Source organism: Natator depressus, chromosome 7 (genome assembly GCF_965152275.1).
Source record: "Natator depressus isolate rNatDep1 chromosome 7, rNatDep2.hap1, whole genome shotgun sequence".
Lineage (NCBI taxonomy): Eukaryota > Metazoa > Chordata > Testudines > Cheloniidae > Natator > Natator depressus.
The window spans coordinates 21,232,708-21,248,798 of NC_134240.1; the positions used below are offsets into that span (position 1 = coordinate 21,232,708).

At 38.5% G+C, this 16,091-nt stretch overlaps 1 protein-coding gene across 1 annotated transcript in view; it reads right to left on the reverse strand.

Annotated features, from left to right (window-relative positions):
- Nucleotides 1–16,091, reverse strand: part of LOC141991297 (uncharacterized) — a 40,686-nt gene that overhangs the window by 18,443 nt on the left and 6,152 nt on the right. Inside the window, exons 3-6 of the mRNA XM_074959607.1 lie at nt 15,337–15,423; nt 11,786–11,908; nt 4,377–4,583; nt 3,531–3,692 (exon numbers count right to left, since the gene is read on the reverse strand). Of these exons, the coding sequence (XP_074815708.1) occupies nt 3,531–3,692; nt 4,377–4,552 (338 nt within the window). The 5' untranslated portion in view covers nt 4,553–4,583; nt 11,786–11,908; nt 15,337–15,423. The remainder of the gene's footprint in view (nt 1–3,530; nt 3,693–4,376; nt 4,584–11,785; nt 11,909–15,336; nt 15,424–16,091) is intronic.

Below are 16,091 nucleotides of genomic sequence, written 5' to 3' on the forward strand. Positions count from 1 at the left end.
AGTTAAGCCACCATGGCCTTATCACTTTCTAGTCATTCTTACTTGACCCCTGCTGTCTGTCTTTCATTTGAGTATTAGTCAAGGGCAGCCTACTTAACAAGTATTTAGGACAGCTACCTGGGTATCCTCAATCATCAATTAAAACTGTGACGAATTCCTTAAACTGGTTCAGGCTAGCAGGGAAATTATCTTGGTCACTGTTTTTTTTTAAAAAAAGTTTAATTCGTCTCCTTTTATAATGCACCCAATGTTTATAGGTAAAAACCTCCAGACTATATATACATTGTAATTACAACATACCAACAATAAACTAAGCATCATAGGCTTCTTTTGGTGCTGACTATTCGCTGTTATTAAAGATCACATTGCACTGTTCTCAAGAATAGGATTGTTAACCTTGGTGTCCTACCCACATTGTGGCTAAGGTTCTAATGACCTAAATTCCCTTCAGGGTTTCAGCTGAATATATTATCCTTCTTCATTTCCTGACCTAAACTGCCACACAATGTTGTTTTTGTGGTTATATGGTTCTGCTCTTCACCTCAGATGGTGGATGAAATGACGTCTATGTATTTTTAAGCTTATAAACTCTTTGCATCTTTCCTACCCAAAGATCCCAATAGAAATGTCAGACTGTTATAATTATCTGGTAGGAGACCAGCAAATTTGTTTTCAGTTGAGAGGGTCCATTCCTTAAAACCCCCCCACTTCATCACAAAATCAGAAACCTGGTCTCCTGTATGCTTCAAAATGCCTGCATGCCAGTTGTTCAACTCACCCAACTGGCAGGGATAAATATTTCCCAAGTATTAATCCAAACTGATCATTGGGCATTAAGGGCGGATAAACCTATAAATCACTTGGCTGATATTTTAACTGAAATTTTGCAACTCGCTGAGCACATTGTTGGAAGCAATGCTTTCCTGGCCAGAGTTAAGATGCCACAACAATAGGCCTCAGAGTTGAAAGGGGAGTGAGGGCTTAATGTGGTGGGGAAAGAAAGCACAAACAACAGCTCCATTCTATATTGTGATAAGAAGTCAGGCCTACAGTTTCTGCCTTAAGTGTGGTCTCTTCCACGTTTTGCTCACTGGAGATTTAAAGTAGATAATGGATTTGTCTGTCTCTATCTCCAGGGTTTGCCTGGCCTCAGATTATTATGGTCTGCTATTTAGTCAGCTCCAAATGTGAAACAAAGTGAAAAGTAGCTGAAAAATCACTTTATTAATTAAAATTATATAGGAAACAAAATGTATGAAGACATTTATTAATTGAAATCCATAGACTATCTGGTAATGCTGCCCGTTTTGTCCCTTCAAATGATGAAAATGGAGTACAGTCACTAGTAATGAAAACACCAAATTTTGAGGGCGATAAGAATGGGGTAAATGGGGAGGCAAAAGCAAATAAGCCAATTTTTTAGCTTGCCTCAAGCCAGCTTCAGGTTTTGCAAGACATTCATTGAAATAATCTATATTTTAAAATGCTCACACAAGTATTTGCACCTGGTCAGGCTGGTTATGCAAATGCACCTCTCTTTTCTGTTCCCTTGTTCCCCATACTGCTCCAACTCTGGTTTGCTGTTTATTTGCCTATGGCATCTTGACACAATCCTTGATTATAAGCTCTCTCTGTACAGTGCCCTCATCAGGGCCTCTAGGCACTACAGCAATACAAGTAATAAAGGTAATAAAACTGCACTCTCACAGTTGCGTACACCAATCAGACAGTAAGGTGTTGCTTGGCAGGGGGAATTACTTGGAGGACAATGTGGCAACTGCAGAAACTGCAGCCCTATTTATCATATGAGCTTTCTAAGCACCACACTAAGGCTATGTCTGCTCTGCAAACCTTACAACAGCGTGGTTGTGCCAGCTGCATAGTTGAAAGGTGCACTGTGTGGCTGCTCTTTTTAACTGGGAGAGAGCTCTCCTGGTGACAAAGTACAACCACCTCCAACGAGGGACGGTAGCTTCCTCACCGGGAGCACAGCTCCTGCCAACAAAGCACTGTCCACACCGGTGGTTTGTGTCATTAACATTTTTGTTGTTCAGGGAGATGGTTTTTTACGCCCTGAGTGACAAAAGTTTTAAAGATGAAAGTGCAGTGTAGGCAAAGCCTTAAGTTTAAACAATTCCAATAGGTAAGCAAAGCCCTATTAAAATAAAAATGTACTTTTCCACTCGTTTTTCTGTAGCTGAATCTTTCTTCTTTCCTGCTTCACCTGCCTTCAGTTAAGGCTACGTCTACACTAGGGACCTTACAGCAGCACAACTGAACCACTGCACCTACGCCACTGGAAAGTCTCCCATGTAGCTGTTCTTTGCTGGCGGGAGAGAGCTCTCCTGCTGGCATAATTAAACCACCCCTAACAAGCGGCGATAGCTATGTCGCCAGGAGAGCGTCTCCCACTGACACAGAGCTGTCCACACTGGAGTTTTTGTCAGTGAAACTTATGTCAGTCAAGGGGGTGCTTTTTTACACCCTGACCGACAAAAGGTTTGCTGACAAAAGTGCTAATGTGGTCATAGCCTAAGTTATAATCAAGGCAGGGGAAGCAGCATCATTAGAAAGGAGAAAAATGTCTATTACACATAAATGCCTTGGTTTTCAAGCAGTGGTAGGAAGGGAAACACAGGGATAATGCAGTACATCCCCTTTATAGTGAAATCGTGGCTTTTACAGAATAATTTCTCTGTAAAATGAGGTTCACACTAACAGGAATCACAACACATTTAAAGAAGTTGAGGCTTTCATACTAATTCACCAGAAACAGGTTTTGCTGATAAGGAAATGGGGCTGTGGGAGAAAGAAAGAAAGAAAGAGAATTCTTGCAAACTTTCTCAGAGAGGAAGAAGCAGTGTGGACAAGACTTGAAGCCAGGAACTCCCATATTACAATCCCAACACTGACAATTATGCCCCGCTGCAGGCTATATCTAGCCCATGCCGCCACTTGCTGCTGCCTGGGCTACCCCAGCTAGACTGCTATTTTTAGTGCACTAGCTTGAACAGTGCTAGAGCAAGTATGTCTACACAGGCTGGGAATCTCATCCCCAGCTCCAACTGTAGGTGTAGCCTCAGTATCTCCCTATATGGGGGTGTTTCTAGTTACCTATCTCACAGGGGACTCTCAGGATTAAGTAGCTGTTGTAAGTACAGTGCTTCAAATATGAAGAAAGGCTATTTTTATGGTTAATGGATGGGGAGCTGGGAAATCTGGGTTCTATAAGCAGCTCTGCCACAGACTTTCTGTGTGACCTCAGTCTAGTCACTTCGCCTCTTTGGGCCTCACTTTTGCCATCTGGAAAATGGGCAGTAATAATACTGATCTACCTACCCTATATTCATTAATATTAAGATTTGTAAAACACTTTGAACATTTTCCAGAATACACTGTCTTCACCTAATACCAAAACATCCTACCCATCCAGTGTAATGAAAAGAAAACAAACAAAAAAACGAATACAACAGAGTGAGAAATGAAAGAGGCTAGAAAGCAGTAAATGTTTAGTAAAATGGATGTAGTACCTCGCTGTGTAGATCCATATATCCCAAGAAGTCAGGAGGAAGTAAATTGTTCCACTGGTTCGATTATAGGCAAAGCTGAGAACTGACTGGAGCGGAGAGGGATAGGGAGGCGGCAGCACGGTACATAACTTTGTCCCATTATTCAGAGAGAAAATTCGTAAACTTAGGAAAGAAAAACAGAAGAAAGTGGTAAAGGGAAAAGGTTAATGAAGAGTTGTTGTTTAATCAAGACACAGGGATGACACTTCAATTCATCGTCCCCCAGTAACTTTAATGTTCCATGCAAACATCCCCTTTTAAATGGATGGGCCCTGTTATTTTAAAGTGAAAAATACCATGATTTTTCCACTCACTCAATGTTAAAAGCTCTCATAAGCTAATACACTTCAATGGAGTTAAAAGTTGTGGTGCTATTTTTTCCAGTACTGTAATGCCAACATTTGACCGTTATAAACATGGGCAGGTACGCTGTTCTGCTCAGTTTGCACAATCTGGAGGTCAAAACTGGACACTGATACTTTTTTCCTGTGTGCGTGATTTTCATTAAGAATGTTTCACAGGTATTTATTTTGACTAATAGAACATAAATCTCAGAAATAGTGAAAATTTGTAACCCATATTGGGTCAAGCAAGCAGATATCTTCTCGATTTGATTAGTTTGTTACTTTACAGTTTTAAACAGGCGGCAGCTAAAACCCTCTGATATGGTTGAATGTGGTGTTTATTAATACACACACTTTACCGTTTTTCTATTGAAGTTTATTACTACTAGTGGAGATGCAATCCAACCAAAAACCCGGATCCAAACCACCTCAAACTTTCATTAGCACATGTAGTCAGACATACCTGTTATCAGAGCCCATAGCTACCACCCTGCTGGATTTCCCATTGGCACCACAGAGGGACAGAGCCTTAATCTGACTGCTGACACGAGTCCAGAATTTGGTAAAATAGTTCAAGTCATACACATGAAGATTGCGGGCGGAAGAGCAGTACAGCAATTTATCCTCAGCCAGGCCCATCCAAACAATTCCTTCAGTGAACAATGATAAACTAAACGAAAGATAAAGTCCCCACAAGCCAAAGAAAATTATGAATTAAAGTAAGTCAGAAGCAAGTTACATCAATTACATTAGAGTCCAAGTTAAACTACATGGGACGTTTTTCAATGTTGACCATGTTCAGCTAAAAAGAATTCTTCACACCAGACTCAAATTCTGACAATTCCCTGGGGAACTCAGAGGGGAAAAAAAACTGGAACCAGTTCCAGTCAACACTGACTGCTTTAGTGACCTTGGTGAATCTGTTTTGCATGCCACAAAGATATGGAACTACCATGTACTTACATGATAAGTAAATACTGTGCTAATTCCTGCAGGTTATATAAAAATGTTACTAGAAATTATAACACTCAAGGGACACAATCTTCATTTCTAGATCTCATGATATCCCTTTAGACGTTAGTAAAAATGATGTGTCTTATTGAATCACTTACATATCAAGTAATTGATGTGAAGGTCTCCTTAAAAATCAATTATATGGTATGGGGCCAATACCTCAAAGCAGATTCAGAGCTGTATACATTATTTATGCCTTGGGAAATGCCATACTTTAAACATTTTTTAAGAGGTAAAGATTTATTTATTCATAACCGTACAACAAGCTCATGAACTGTACACCTTATTTTTTCTTTATAAATTAAACACTTCTTGCACACTGTAGCTCTTGTATAAATACTCAAGGAATTATAGTAGAACTCACTATTAAAGGTGAACTGACCCTTTAATGAATAAGGCCCTGCGCTGCAAATATTTATGCATGTGTTTAACTTTACTCACCAAATGATTTTTTGTTTTGAATTTTCCATCAATTGTATTTTAAAAAATTCAAAGGCATTAAATGCTCAAAAGCTAAACAAAACTTTTTGGTCTGGGTTTCACCCAAATTGCTAGTGAACTGAAAAATCCATTATTTGCACAGTTCTAAACAGAAGCTGTGCTAAAGAGATCTTCACCATCTAATGAGCTGAGAATAGCGGAGATACATACCTTTCTATTTAGCAGGGTTTCTTGCCTTATGGTCAGAGCACCTGGGCATAGATCCTCAAAGATATTTAAAGGAGTACTTGTGGCACCTTAGAGACTAACCAATTTATTTGAGCATGAGCTTTCGTGAGCTACAGCTCACTTCATCGGATGCATACTGTGGAAACTGCAGAAGACATTATATACACAGAGACCATGAAACAATACCTCCTCCCACCCCACTCTCCTGCTGGTAATAGCTTATCTAAAGTGATCATCAAGTTGGGCCATTTCCAGCACAAATCCAGGTTTTCTCACCCTCCGCCCCCCCCCCCCACAAACTCCTACTGGAGAGTGAGTTTGTGTGTGTATGGGGGTGGGGGGGGTGAGAAAACCAGCAGGAGAGTGAGTTTGTGTGTGTATGGGGGTGGGGGGGGGTGAGAAAACCTGGATTTGTGCTGGAAATGGCCCACCTTGATTATCATGCACATTATAGGGAGAGTGGTCACTTTGGATAAGCTATTACCAGCAGGAGAGTGAGTTTGTGTGTGTGTGTTTTTTGGAAAAAAAAGCGGGGGGGGGGGGGGTGAGAAAACCTGTATTTGTGCTGGAAATGGCTCACCTTGATTTTCATGCACGTTGTAAGGAGAGTGGTCACTTTGGGTAGGCTATTACCAGCAGGAGAGTGAGTTTGTGTGTGTGGTTTTTGGAGGGGGGTGAGGGGGTGAGAGAACCTGGATTTGTGCAGGAAATGGCCCACCTTGATTATCATACACATTGTGAAGAGAGTGGTCACTTTGGATGGGCTATTACCAGCAGGAGAGTAAGTTTGTGTGTGGGGGGGCGGAGGGTGAGAAAACCTGGATTTGTGCTGGAAATGGCCCAACTTGATGATCACTTTAGATAAGCTATTACCAGCAGGAGAGTGGGGTGGGAGGAGGTATTGTTTCATGGTCTCTGTGTATATAATGTCTTCTGCAGTTTCCACAGTATGCATCCGACGAAGTGAGCTGTAGCTCACGAAAGCTCATGCTCAAATAAATTGGCTAGTCTCTAAGGTGCCACAAGTACTCCTTTTCTTTTTGCGAATACAGACTAACACAGCTGTTACTCTGAAAGATATTTAAGGTGCCTAACTCCCACTGAAATAAAATCCATTGGAGTTAACTGCTTACATACCTTTGAGGATCTGCGCCCTGATGCTCTGAGATGATGAGCACCTCCTGCAAGTTGTTGAGTAGCCTCAACTCCTCACAGGTTCAGCCCCAAAAGAATTGGAAAATAGAGCCAAACTGTGGCAATATTCTTAGAGGCATATAATCTACAAAGATATTTATCTTACTCCTTAAAGATTCCTTATTTTTCCTTTGAAATTCATCCAACATACCATAAAATGCTACAAATGCTAATGCTAGAAATGCATTTTAACTGGATTATATTTCATTAGTGGTAAGCAGTGAAACTTACATAAATAGTATGGCCTTTTTAAGTACCTGTAAAACAGCTGCATTTTATCCAGGGACCAGAGTTTCACGGTCCCATCCAAAGATCCAGAGATAAATAAAGACAAAGTGTTTGGGTGGAGGAGGATGTGTGTGACAGACCTGGTATGGCCATGAAATACATGCAACAAACTGCCCTGGTCATTCCAAGATTTTACTGGTTAAAATAAAACAATAACCATCAATCAGTAAATAAATGAGAATTAAATTATGAAGAAGCCAAAATAAACTACACTTCTTTGTCTCTGGTTATTTTACTGAGTACACCAAAAACCTGATTATTCTTCAAAAAAACCCCACCCCCAAACACTAAAAAACACCCTGTAATTTTGCTTTTGATCTAATACTGTATTTTCTCTCCCGAGTGCTAATGATACACTCTACTGTGAAGAAATGCACTTAGTTAACAAAGGAAGTCAATTCATGGGAATCATGAACACTATGATTTCTGTGTTTTTGAAAAACATTTATGACTTTAGTCCTTTTCATCATGAGCATCCCTGATTTTCCTAATAATTATCATGAGAAAATCAAAACAGAGTGGTTGGGCATTTTCTCATGCTTTAGCCAGGGTACTGAAAAGGAGGCCAGATGCTTCTTTATTTGGAAAAGTCTGGAAAGTAACATTATCAATTACCATTCAGAATGTGCCTGCTTATTCTTACAAAAGAAAGAATGATTCCTGATAGAAAATAGTCAAATCAAAAACTATATCACATAGAGTTGGTAAGATGATGAATGAAAAACACTACTGCTTGGAGGAATGGCTCCTTCAAAATTTAAGTTGACAGGACGTACTGTAGGGCCCAATCCTTCAAAGGACCACGTCCTTCCATACCATGAAGCTGAAGGCATTTTGCATCTTTTAGGATGTGCTCAGCACCTTGCCATTATCCCAGAAAGTGATTCCTGGATTCAGTGGAGGATAATGGGAAGATATTTTTGGGAGATTAAATATTAATAAATAATGGATAAGACATTCATCTGCTGAACTTTTTAGAAAAGCTCTAGGAGATCTACATTCATAAAGAAGTCACACTTTATATGTTAAGATTTATGTTTGGGTTCAAATGTTAACAGATAACATTTCTATTTATGAAAATTCAGAGAAACACAGATGATGATGATAGGAAAGACTGAGGCCCATTAATTTCTAGGGCCACCTGTTATTGCAAGAAATCGATTATGTGACACAACACGTGACCTGGACTGTGTGCTCCCCAGAGAGGCAATAACTACGAGACTCTCTGCCAGTATGGCCTACAGAAAATTTCCTTCATGCCTTCAAATGTGGGAGCAAGAATTGCTGTAGTTAAGTTTAGAATTAGAATGTCATTTATACACTGAAGCACTACTGCTGTTTTAAACTACTATCACTGCTGTCTCATTAAAAACATATGGTAAAGTAAGAAGAAACAAAGAAGTGTGATCATAGGCTCAGATGCTTTGTTCCTGTGTGCCACCTTACTTTCAGAGTCCCTGGAGGAGGTAAGCAAAGCATTGGAGTATGATGAATAGACGCAGGAGAGAATGGTACTTTGGTGGGCATTGGTTAGCTGAAACAGTAGATTCCCTTTGGTATCATAGCAGAAGAGATCGCAATTAGAAAAGCAATAAAGTCTTTGCATATTGACATCAAGCGCCATATTTGTACACCAGATTTGCCTCATGTGTGGGAATTCTGCACTATATTAAAAAAAAAACATGATTAAGACTACGGCAACACTACTGTACACATTTAAATAAAATGATAGAATCATTTGGTTTGTGAAGTTTTTTGCATACTACAAGACTACACAGTTCATTTTATGAAAGCTGCTGGATATATTTTATTTTTTTAAAAAGCATAGTTTCCTAGAAGCTGGTAATGAGCACGTTTCAATTGATTATAGTGTTCAAACAATTGTCTAATCATCACACACACTATGTTGGGAATATATAATGGTGTGTTTTAAAGGTTTTATTAACACTTGTTTGGCATGGCCACATAACTAACTCATGGATTTACTACTGGTAAGCAAATCTGATTATTCCAAACAAATGCCAATAAAACTTTTATAGTATACCATCCCAGGCTAAATAAGTTTACATAAAAACTATGTTAGGAATGTTTGGAGTTTTAAAAAAGGTCACAGGGGTTATTTTTGTTTTACTCTGTGTGTAAAGCAGTGGTGGGCAACCTGCGGCCTGTCAGGGTAAGCCGCTGATGGGCCGCCAGACCATTTGTTTACATTTGCATGGCTGCCTGCAGCTCCCACTGGCCATGGTTTGCCGTTCCTGGCCAATGGGAGCTGTGGGAAGCAGCGCGGGCCTGGATGCGGCCATTAGGAGCTGCGGGCAGTCGTGCAAATGTAAACAAACGGTCTGGTGGCCCACCAGCGGCTTGCCCTGATGGGCCACGTGTGGCCTGCAGGCCGCAGGTTGCCCACCACTGCTGTAAAGCCAAGAGCCCTACTTATTATAAGTCCAAGTCTACTGGGTTCAGAAAGAGCCATGAAACCATCCTAAATACCTTCTTCTACATACAAATTACACAGATTGAAAGTGCAAGATCTCAGTTTTCCAGGACTAGAAGCTAGTCCTTGATCCCATTGAGAACCTGCGAATATCTACTTTCCAAAGAAATAAAGCTACTGTTTCTAGTTCTCAGTGCCATACGTAGATGGATTGTAATATTAGATGTTTATATATAGAGAAAGGCTGACACTGGCCCAGGATAGAATTTACTTGTCCTGAGCCTCAGACCAGTATAATTTTTGGAATCGCACAGAGGTGGGGAGAGGAATTTCACATTTGGGAGGAGAAGGGGAAATATTTTTCTGGCAGGGTGATTTGAAAAAAAAAAAAAAAAGACTGCTGGTTGAAGCTACTCAGAGTTTCAGAATGTTGGAATAAATACAGGGGAGATGGATTAGTGGGCAGAGTGCAGGTGAGGCATTCAAAGGTGCATGATAAACTCACTTAGCACATGGTTTTGAATAGAAATCACATAGCTATTACTTCCAGATATGCAGTGTATGTGTCTATGAATATACACAATGTTCAATCATTCATAATAAGTTATATTAACATAATAAGTTATATTAACATTATAAAAGCTTTCACAAGATACAGCAGTTTGTCCTGGGCTTGCTAAGAAAAGTGATATTAACAAACATGCAAGTGTCACTTTTCACAGCAGACTTACTAGCTAGCTGGGAAGCTATGAAAAGTGATTCTTGTATGTTTAAAGAAAAGGAGTACTTGTGGCACCTTAGAGACTAACAAATTTATTTGAGCATAAGCTTTCGTGAGCTACAGCTCACTTCATCGTAGCTCACGAAAGCTTATGCTCAAATACATTTGTTAGTCTCTAAGGTGCCACAAGTACTCCTTTTCTTTTTGCGGATACAGACTAACACGGCTCTACTCTGAAACCTGTCATCTTGTATGTTTGTTAATATCACTTATCACTTTTCACAGCCTCTCAGCTAGCCAGTAAGTCTGCTGTGAAAAATGAGACTAACAAACATACAAATATCACTTTTCACAGCATTGTTTTTATTGAGTCAGCCAAAAAAAAAACACAAAAAAATCCTACATAAATTAATTATAATGTTTTGGATGTGTATATGTGCATATTTATTTGTTTTTCCTAAAGTTAATTATTAATTATTTTAGGAAATTAAGTATTTTAGGAAAAAGTGTCAGCCAGCAAGAATTGGTGGCTGCACTCTGAGGCCACCAAAAAAATTGTTGCGAGAACCCATGTACATATTCATTCTCTAAATTCAAATAATCCGTTTACCTGGGGAAAAGCTTGTAATTGGACATGTGAGCTGCATTAGAGTAATCTGTATTTTCTGTTTCTTTAAACTTCCAAAACTAAACGAAAAAAAGAATACAAAGATAATTTTGCAAGCTTGATTTGGTACTTGAGTCTAGAACTGGAAATCTGAATGTCAACTATCGAAACCTTTTCAATAAGCCATTAAGCTGTCCCATTACTTCCATACTGACAGACCTGGATACTTCAAAAGACATAAGCCGAAAGTAAGAGCAGCATTAATGAGAAAACATTTATGAAACTTAATTTGTTTTGACAGAAAAAAATGAAATGATGATCACATGAGATAATACCTAAGAAATTTCATCACCTAAGAAATGCTTCTCCGCTGCACTGACTATTCTCTTTGTTCATCATGCCAACCCAGCTATTAGTGAAACTAAATAAACCAGCCAATCTACAATATTTTCTCCTCATTTTCTTTTCAAAGTAAATAGAGTGTTGGTGAAAGGTGCTGAATTGACAATTCTATAGACCTGTATTTATATATACACATAACAAGTACAACAAGGGTGGTGGCAATGCAAGTTTCAGCCCCCGTGATCTAACTGATCTCTATCCTGGAAGAAATCACCTCTAGTGGAGTGGGAAGAGTTTAGTTACCATAGTGCATTCAGCCCTTGATCTCTCTGCTGAGACTGCCACTAAGTTATGATAGTGTTTTTGTGATCTGGATATCTGACCACTAGAAAATTAATTGGCACAACCAAGCAGTCATCAGATGGTAACATCCTTCAGTCACTATTGACCAATGTTGGGCTCAAACCAGTGAATTAAGTGTGAAAGTTCCCCTGCTCAATCCACCAAGGCCTACAGTCTCCCTTTGCCCTACATTAAATTCATGCCTGTGCTTCCAAAATGTTGCATGAGACAACTCAAACCTCATCTGAGATATTCCCTTACCTTTACTCCTTTGATTCCTCCTGTAATGAGTTCATCACTCACAGGATTGAATACCATAAGTGTCAACAGACGTGACTCCATGTTTTCTACTGAGCAGATTTCTTCATAATTCTTATTATACACCTTATGAAAAGAAAAGTGATGTTCACAAATCATGCCAAAAAGGCTGTGGGTAATTAAGGCCCTGATCCAGCAAAGCATTGAAGTCATCTCTTTCTAGACTTAGGCCTTTGAGAGCAAGGATATATGTACCATATATAAAATATATATTTTAAAATTTCAGAAACTTTGTCCTCACTGACAGACTATTTATTTGAATTTTTAAAATTAAATTATAAACAACAGATAAATGCACATCATCCCCCACGGTGAATTCACAAATGGCAGGAATTATAATTTTTTCCTCTTTGTAAACGGATGGAGCGATGGAGACAATCAGAGACATACAATTAATGGAGATAGGCACTTATGGGATAAGTTGGGCTGTATTTCTATCTCCTCCATTGGTTTTCAGCTACTATGATGACATGAATCCTAAAATACCTAAAATAGGTTAGATAGATTAAGCTAAATAGAGTCATCACACAAAGTGATAAAAGTCATATTTCTCTCACTGTAGTTCTACTGAACTTGTACTGCTTTCCATGCCAATAATGGATGCAAAAATCAGCCACTCTTTCTCCTTCAGGAGTTTGTTGTTTTCTTGCAATGTGTAATGTCATACTAAACGTCAATGGAACTAGTTTAATAAACTATGATGAGAGAAACAACTGGGTCAATCTGTTGGCACAGTGACAATGTTGAGCTTTGCTGCACAGATGAACTGAGTTCGCACCATGAACACAGGTTCTTGATTTTAAAATGGCAGAGGTGCAAGTACTGCAGAACAGAAATAAACAGCTCAAGAGATGGAGAAAGTGGCCGCAGAATGGTTTTGTATTACTCCAGCAGCAACTTCTGTTGGACTATTGGACAGTCAGAGGAGGATATCCTGAATGGTCTGTAATTACTCTGCACTATCCCCTTCCTACCTGAATCCTGGATACTACAGTGCCATATAAGGGTTTTGAGACCTCCTCCTTCATGTATGAATTAGTTCAAACTGCCAAATACTGAAAGAATTAGTTCAAAAACTCACAAATAAACTCAAAATCAAAACAGCTGAAAAAAATAAACACAGCAGATAGCAGGTGCTTTTACCTTAAGAGCATAGTCTCTTCTCAGTACAAAGTAAACGTTGAATTTTTCACAGTAAGTGATGCTTCTCACTGTGTTGAATTGGTACTTGTGAAAATCTATTTCCCTTTTAACTAGAAAAACAAAACAAACCCCCAAAATACAAAATCAAAACACAAACTGAAACAATGTCTAATAAATCACTCATGTTCTTTTTCCAGCACAGAATATTTTATAAAGTATAACGTTTTGGTGCAAGTGAAAAATTGCCTACTATTTTTTTTTTAAATATATATACAATCCTACTTATCTTAGCAAATTTACTTAAAATGTCTTTTTTTTTTTTTTGGTATGGGAAAATACATGGTGCAATAAAATATATGGGCAGGAGTTATTGCCACAGGTTAGCCTTTTGGTGGCTAAGCAAATAGATCGTTAGGGGAATTATGGGTATGTGTTGTTTCTAAAGGATTAAAGAAGCATTTTCACAACACAAATGGAAAAAAGTATATAGCAAAAAAAAGTCATTTACATTCCATCAGTATTTTTCAAGGCTTCTCCTACTGTTTTTCAGACATTGGACTACACTTTCAAAAAAACATCTCCCTACCGTCTCCCTATCTGATTGGAACTATGGTGTCGCAGATACCATTATATGGTAACTTGGAACTAAGGGTGTTTAAAGGTGACCACTGAAAAAACACAAGCAAAATACAAGTTTGCTCATGCATTTCAGTCTTTGCACAAAAAATCCCCATTTCTGTGCATGCAAATGTGTGTTTCTAAAAAACATATACATTTTGCAAGCACAGTTAGCATGGACATTTAAAAACATGGATCTTTTGGTTTGAATAAGGCTATTTTTCCCAAATGGTATCCAGTGGCAAGTTCTTGCACTGAAGTAACAATCTCTTGTAACAGGACAGTCTGATAACCACTGTTGCCACACAAATTCTTATGAAGGCTTGAATTCTTTCTGAGCCATGCCGCAGTTCCCGTAGTTTTGATTGCTTATTCTGCACTAATTACATTGGCAAAGCTCCCATAAACACCAATGAACGTTCCATGCACTGAATGAATGAAGACTATGCAGTCAAGATTCACATTGCAGTTCTGAGTTCTGAGTTGTAGACTACATAGAAGAATTCTGTCCTGTGAGTTTATTGTTGGATCCATGGGGAAGAGGACATAGCTTGAGAGGAAAGAAGCTCATACTTGATCTTCAGTCACATCCAAAAGAGAACAGCAAATGAAAAGCATGACTTAGGTTTGGGGCAGACACCGTACATTACTCTGCGTTTGTAAAATATCAAGCATAATAGCTTGATCCTGATCCTAACTGGGGCCCTCTAGGCACTACTGCAATACAAATAAATAAATAAATAAATAAAGTAGCAGTAGACTTTCCCCAATAGGCAAGAAACTCTTCAAATTCAGGGTTATAATAATTGGGTTTATGTTGTAATATTAATATTAATATATTTTAAGAATTATTACTATAATAATATTAATAATAATAATAATAATAATAATAAAGGATGAGTAACTGTAAGAACCACAAGGGACACTAAATTGTTTTTCATTGGAAATTATATTGAAATTTTAATGCCATTAATTTTGAAAATCATTTTTATTAAGCTTTTTAAATTATAATTTTTTTTAGTGCTCATAGATTAAGAAAAACCTAGAGACTGAAGTCTTCTTTCTACAAAATAGGTGCAACATGAACAACACAGCAATGGAAGCTTTCTACACGCTGCCCCAATAATGCTCCTCGACAACAACGGGACAATATCTACGGACGACGGAAGAATTCAGTGTCTGTGGCCCATTCAATTTGTGGTGCCTCTATTGAAATTACTGTCAAAAGAGCCAATTAATGCCAACTGAAGTAGCTAGTGATAGATGGACACCTGTCCACTGCAGACTGAACTGAATCTCCCAATTCATTTCAAAGAAGAGTCATCACAATTTCAGGGCATTTGCTATCAACCTGGGCTGAACTGTTAACTTAATAAGTAAAATATTCTGTTATCCTATTTCCAAGTTCCTGATCCCATCCCATCCCCTCAATAAATGTTTTTTAAAAACCACAGTTATGTTATTCTGGTGTGCAAACAAAGCCAAGAGTAACCAACGCCTACTTATATATGCTGCTTGTAGGTAATGAATGTACAATAGTATGCTGCAGCCCAAGGGTTTTTTCATGAAGGCAAGTGAGTGTAAATCAAAATGAATGGAACAGGAAGATGATCACACCAGGAAAATATGTCCTAACTACAAAACAGAGTTTGGACATTTGCTACATCTTTAATCTTTTATGGAGTTCAAGGCAGACTGACCTCTTGAGCCTGACAGATAAAAATCTCTCTCACCTACAGTCTTAGAAGCAAGTAAATCCAAGCTGAACAACCCTTTGCCATCCATGAGGATCAGTCTTCTAGTCTTGTTGTTGTAAGTCACTAAACAGAATTGTGAAGAGGACAGTTTCACTGCTTGACTGTGGCTAAATGTTCTAGGAATGTTGGATCAAAACATACCTTTGTGTTACTGAACTAACAAGTTTTCCCTAACATTATTTATGAACAGCTGAAGCATTTAAGATAAGGTAGAAGAGCAAATTTATCTTTAAGATGTTCAGAACTGTTGGACTAATACACCTCAGTTTGATACCTTAAAATGTTTCACTGAACTTGGCATTTACTTTAAACCAGCAATTAAAGGTAAGCAAAACCAAAAAAGTCTTTGGAATATGTGGCATTTTTGTCTTTACTACTATACATAATGCTTATACAGAGAAACGCTCTCACTGACACATATTAAACCAAGGCCTCAAACTAGATACCAGTGGGTGGCTTGTTTCTATCTTGCACGGGCACCGTATAAAGATTTAATTTAAACTTTGATTATATCTATAGGTCCACTTTCAAGAGGTTATGCCAAGTGCTAGAGAGTTGCATGGCTAACCACCGGCAAAACACTTTGTTAATACAGGAGTAAAATTCTCTCTTTTCCATATTTCTGTGACCTCTCCCTCCCGTCTGACTTACTCCCCCCCAACACCAGATGCTTCAGTATATTTTTCCATCATCATATTGTCAGACTTTGGTTTTCCTTTTTATTTAAATGT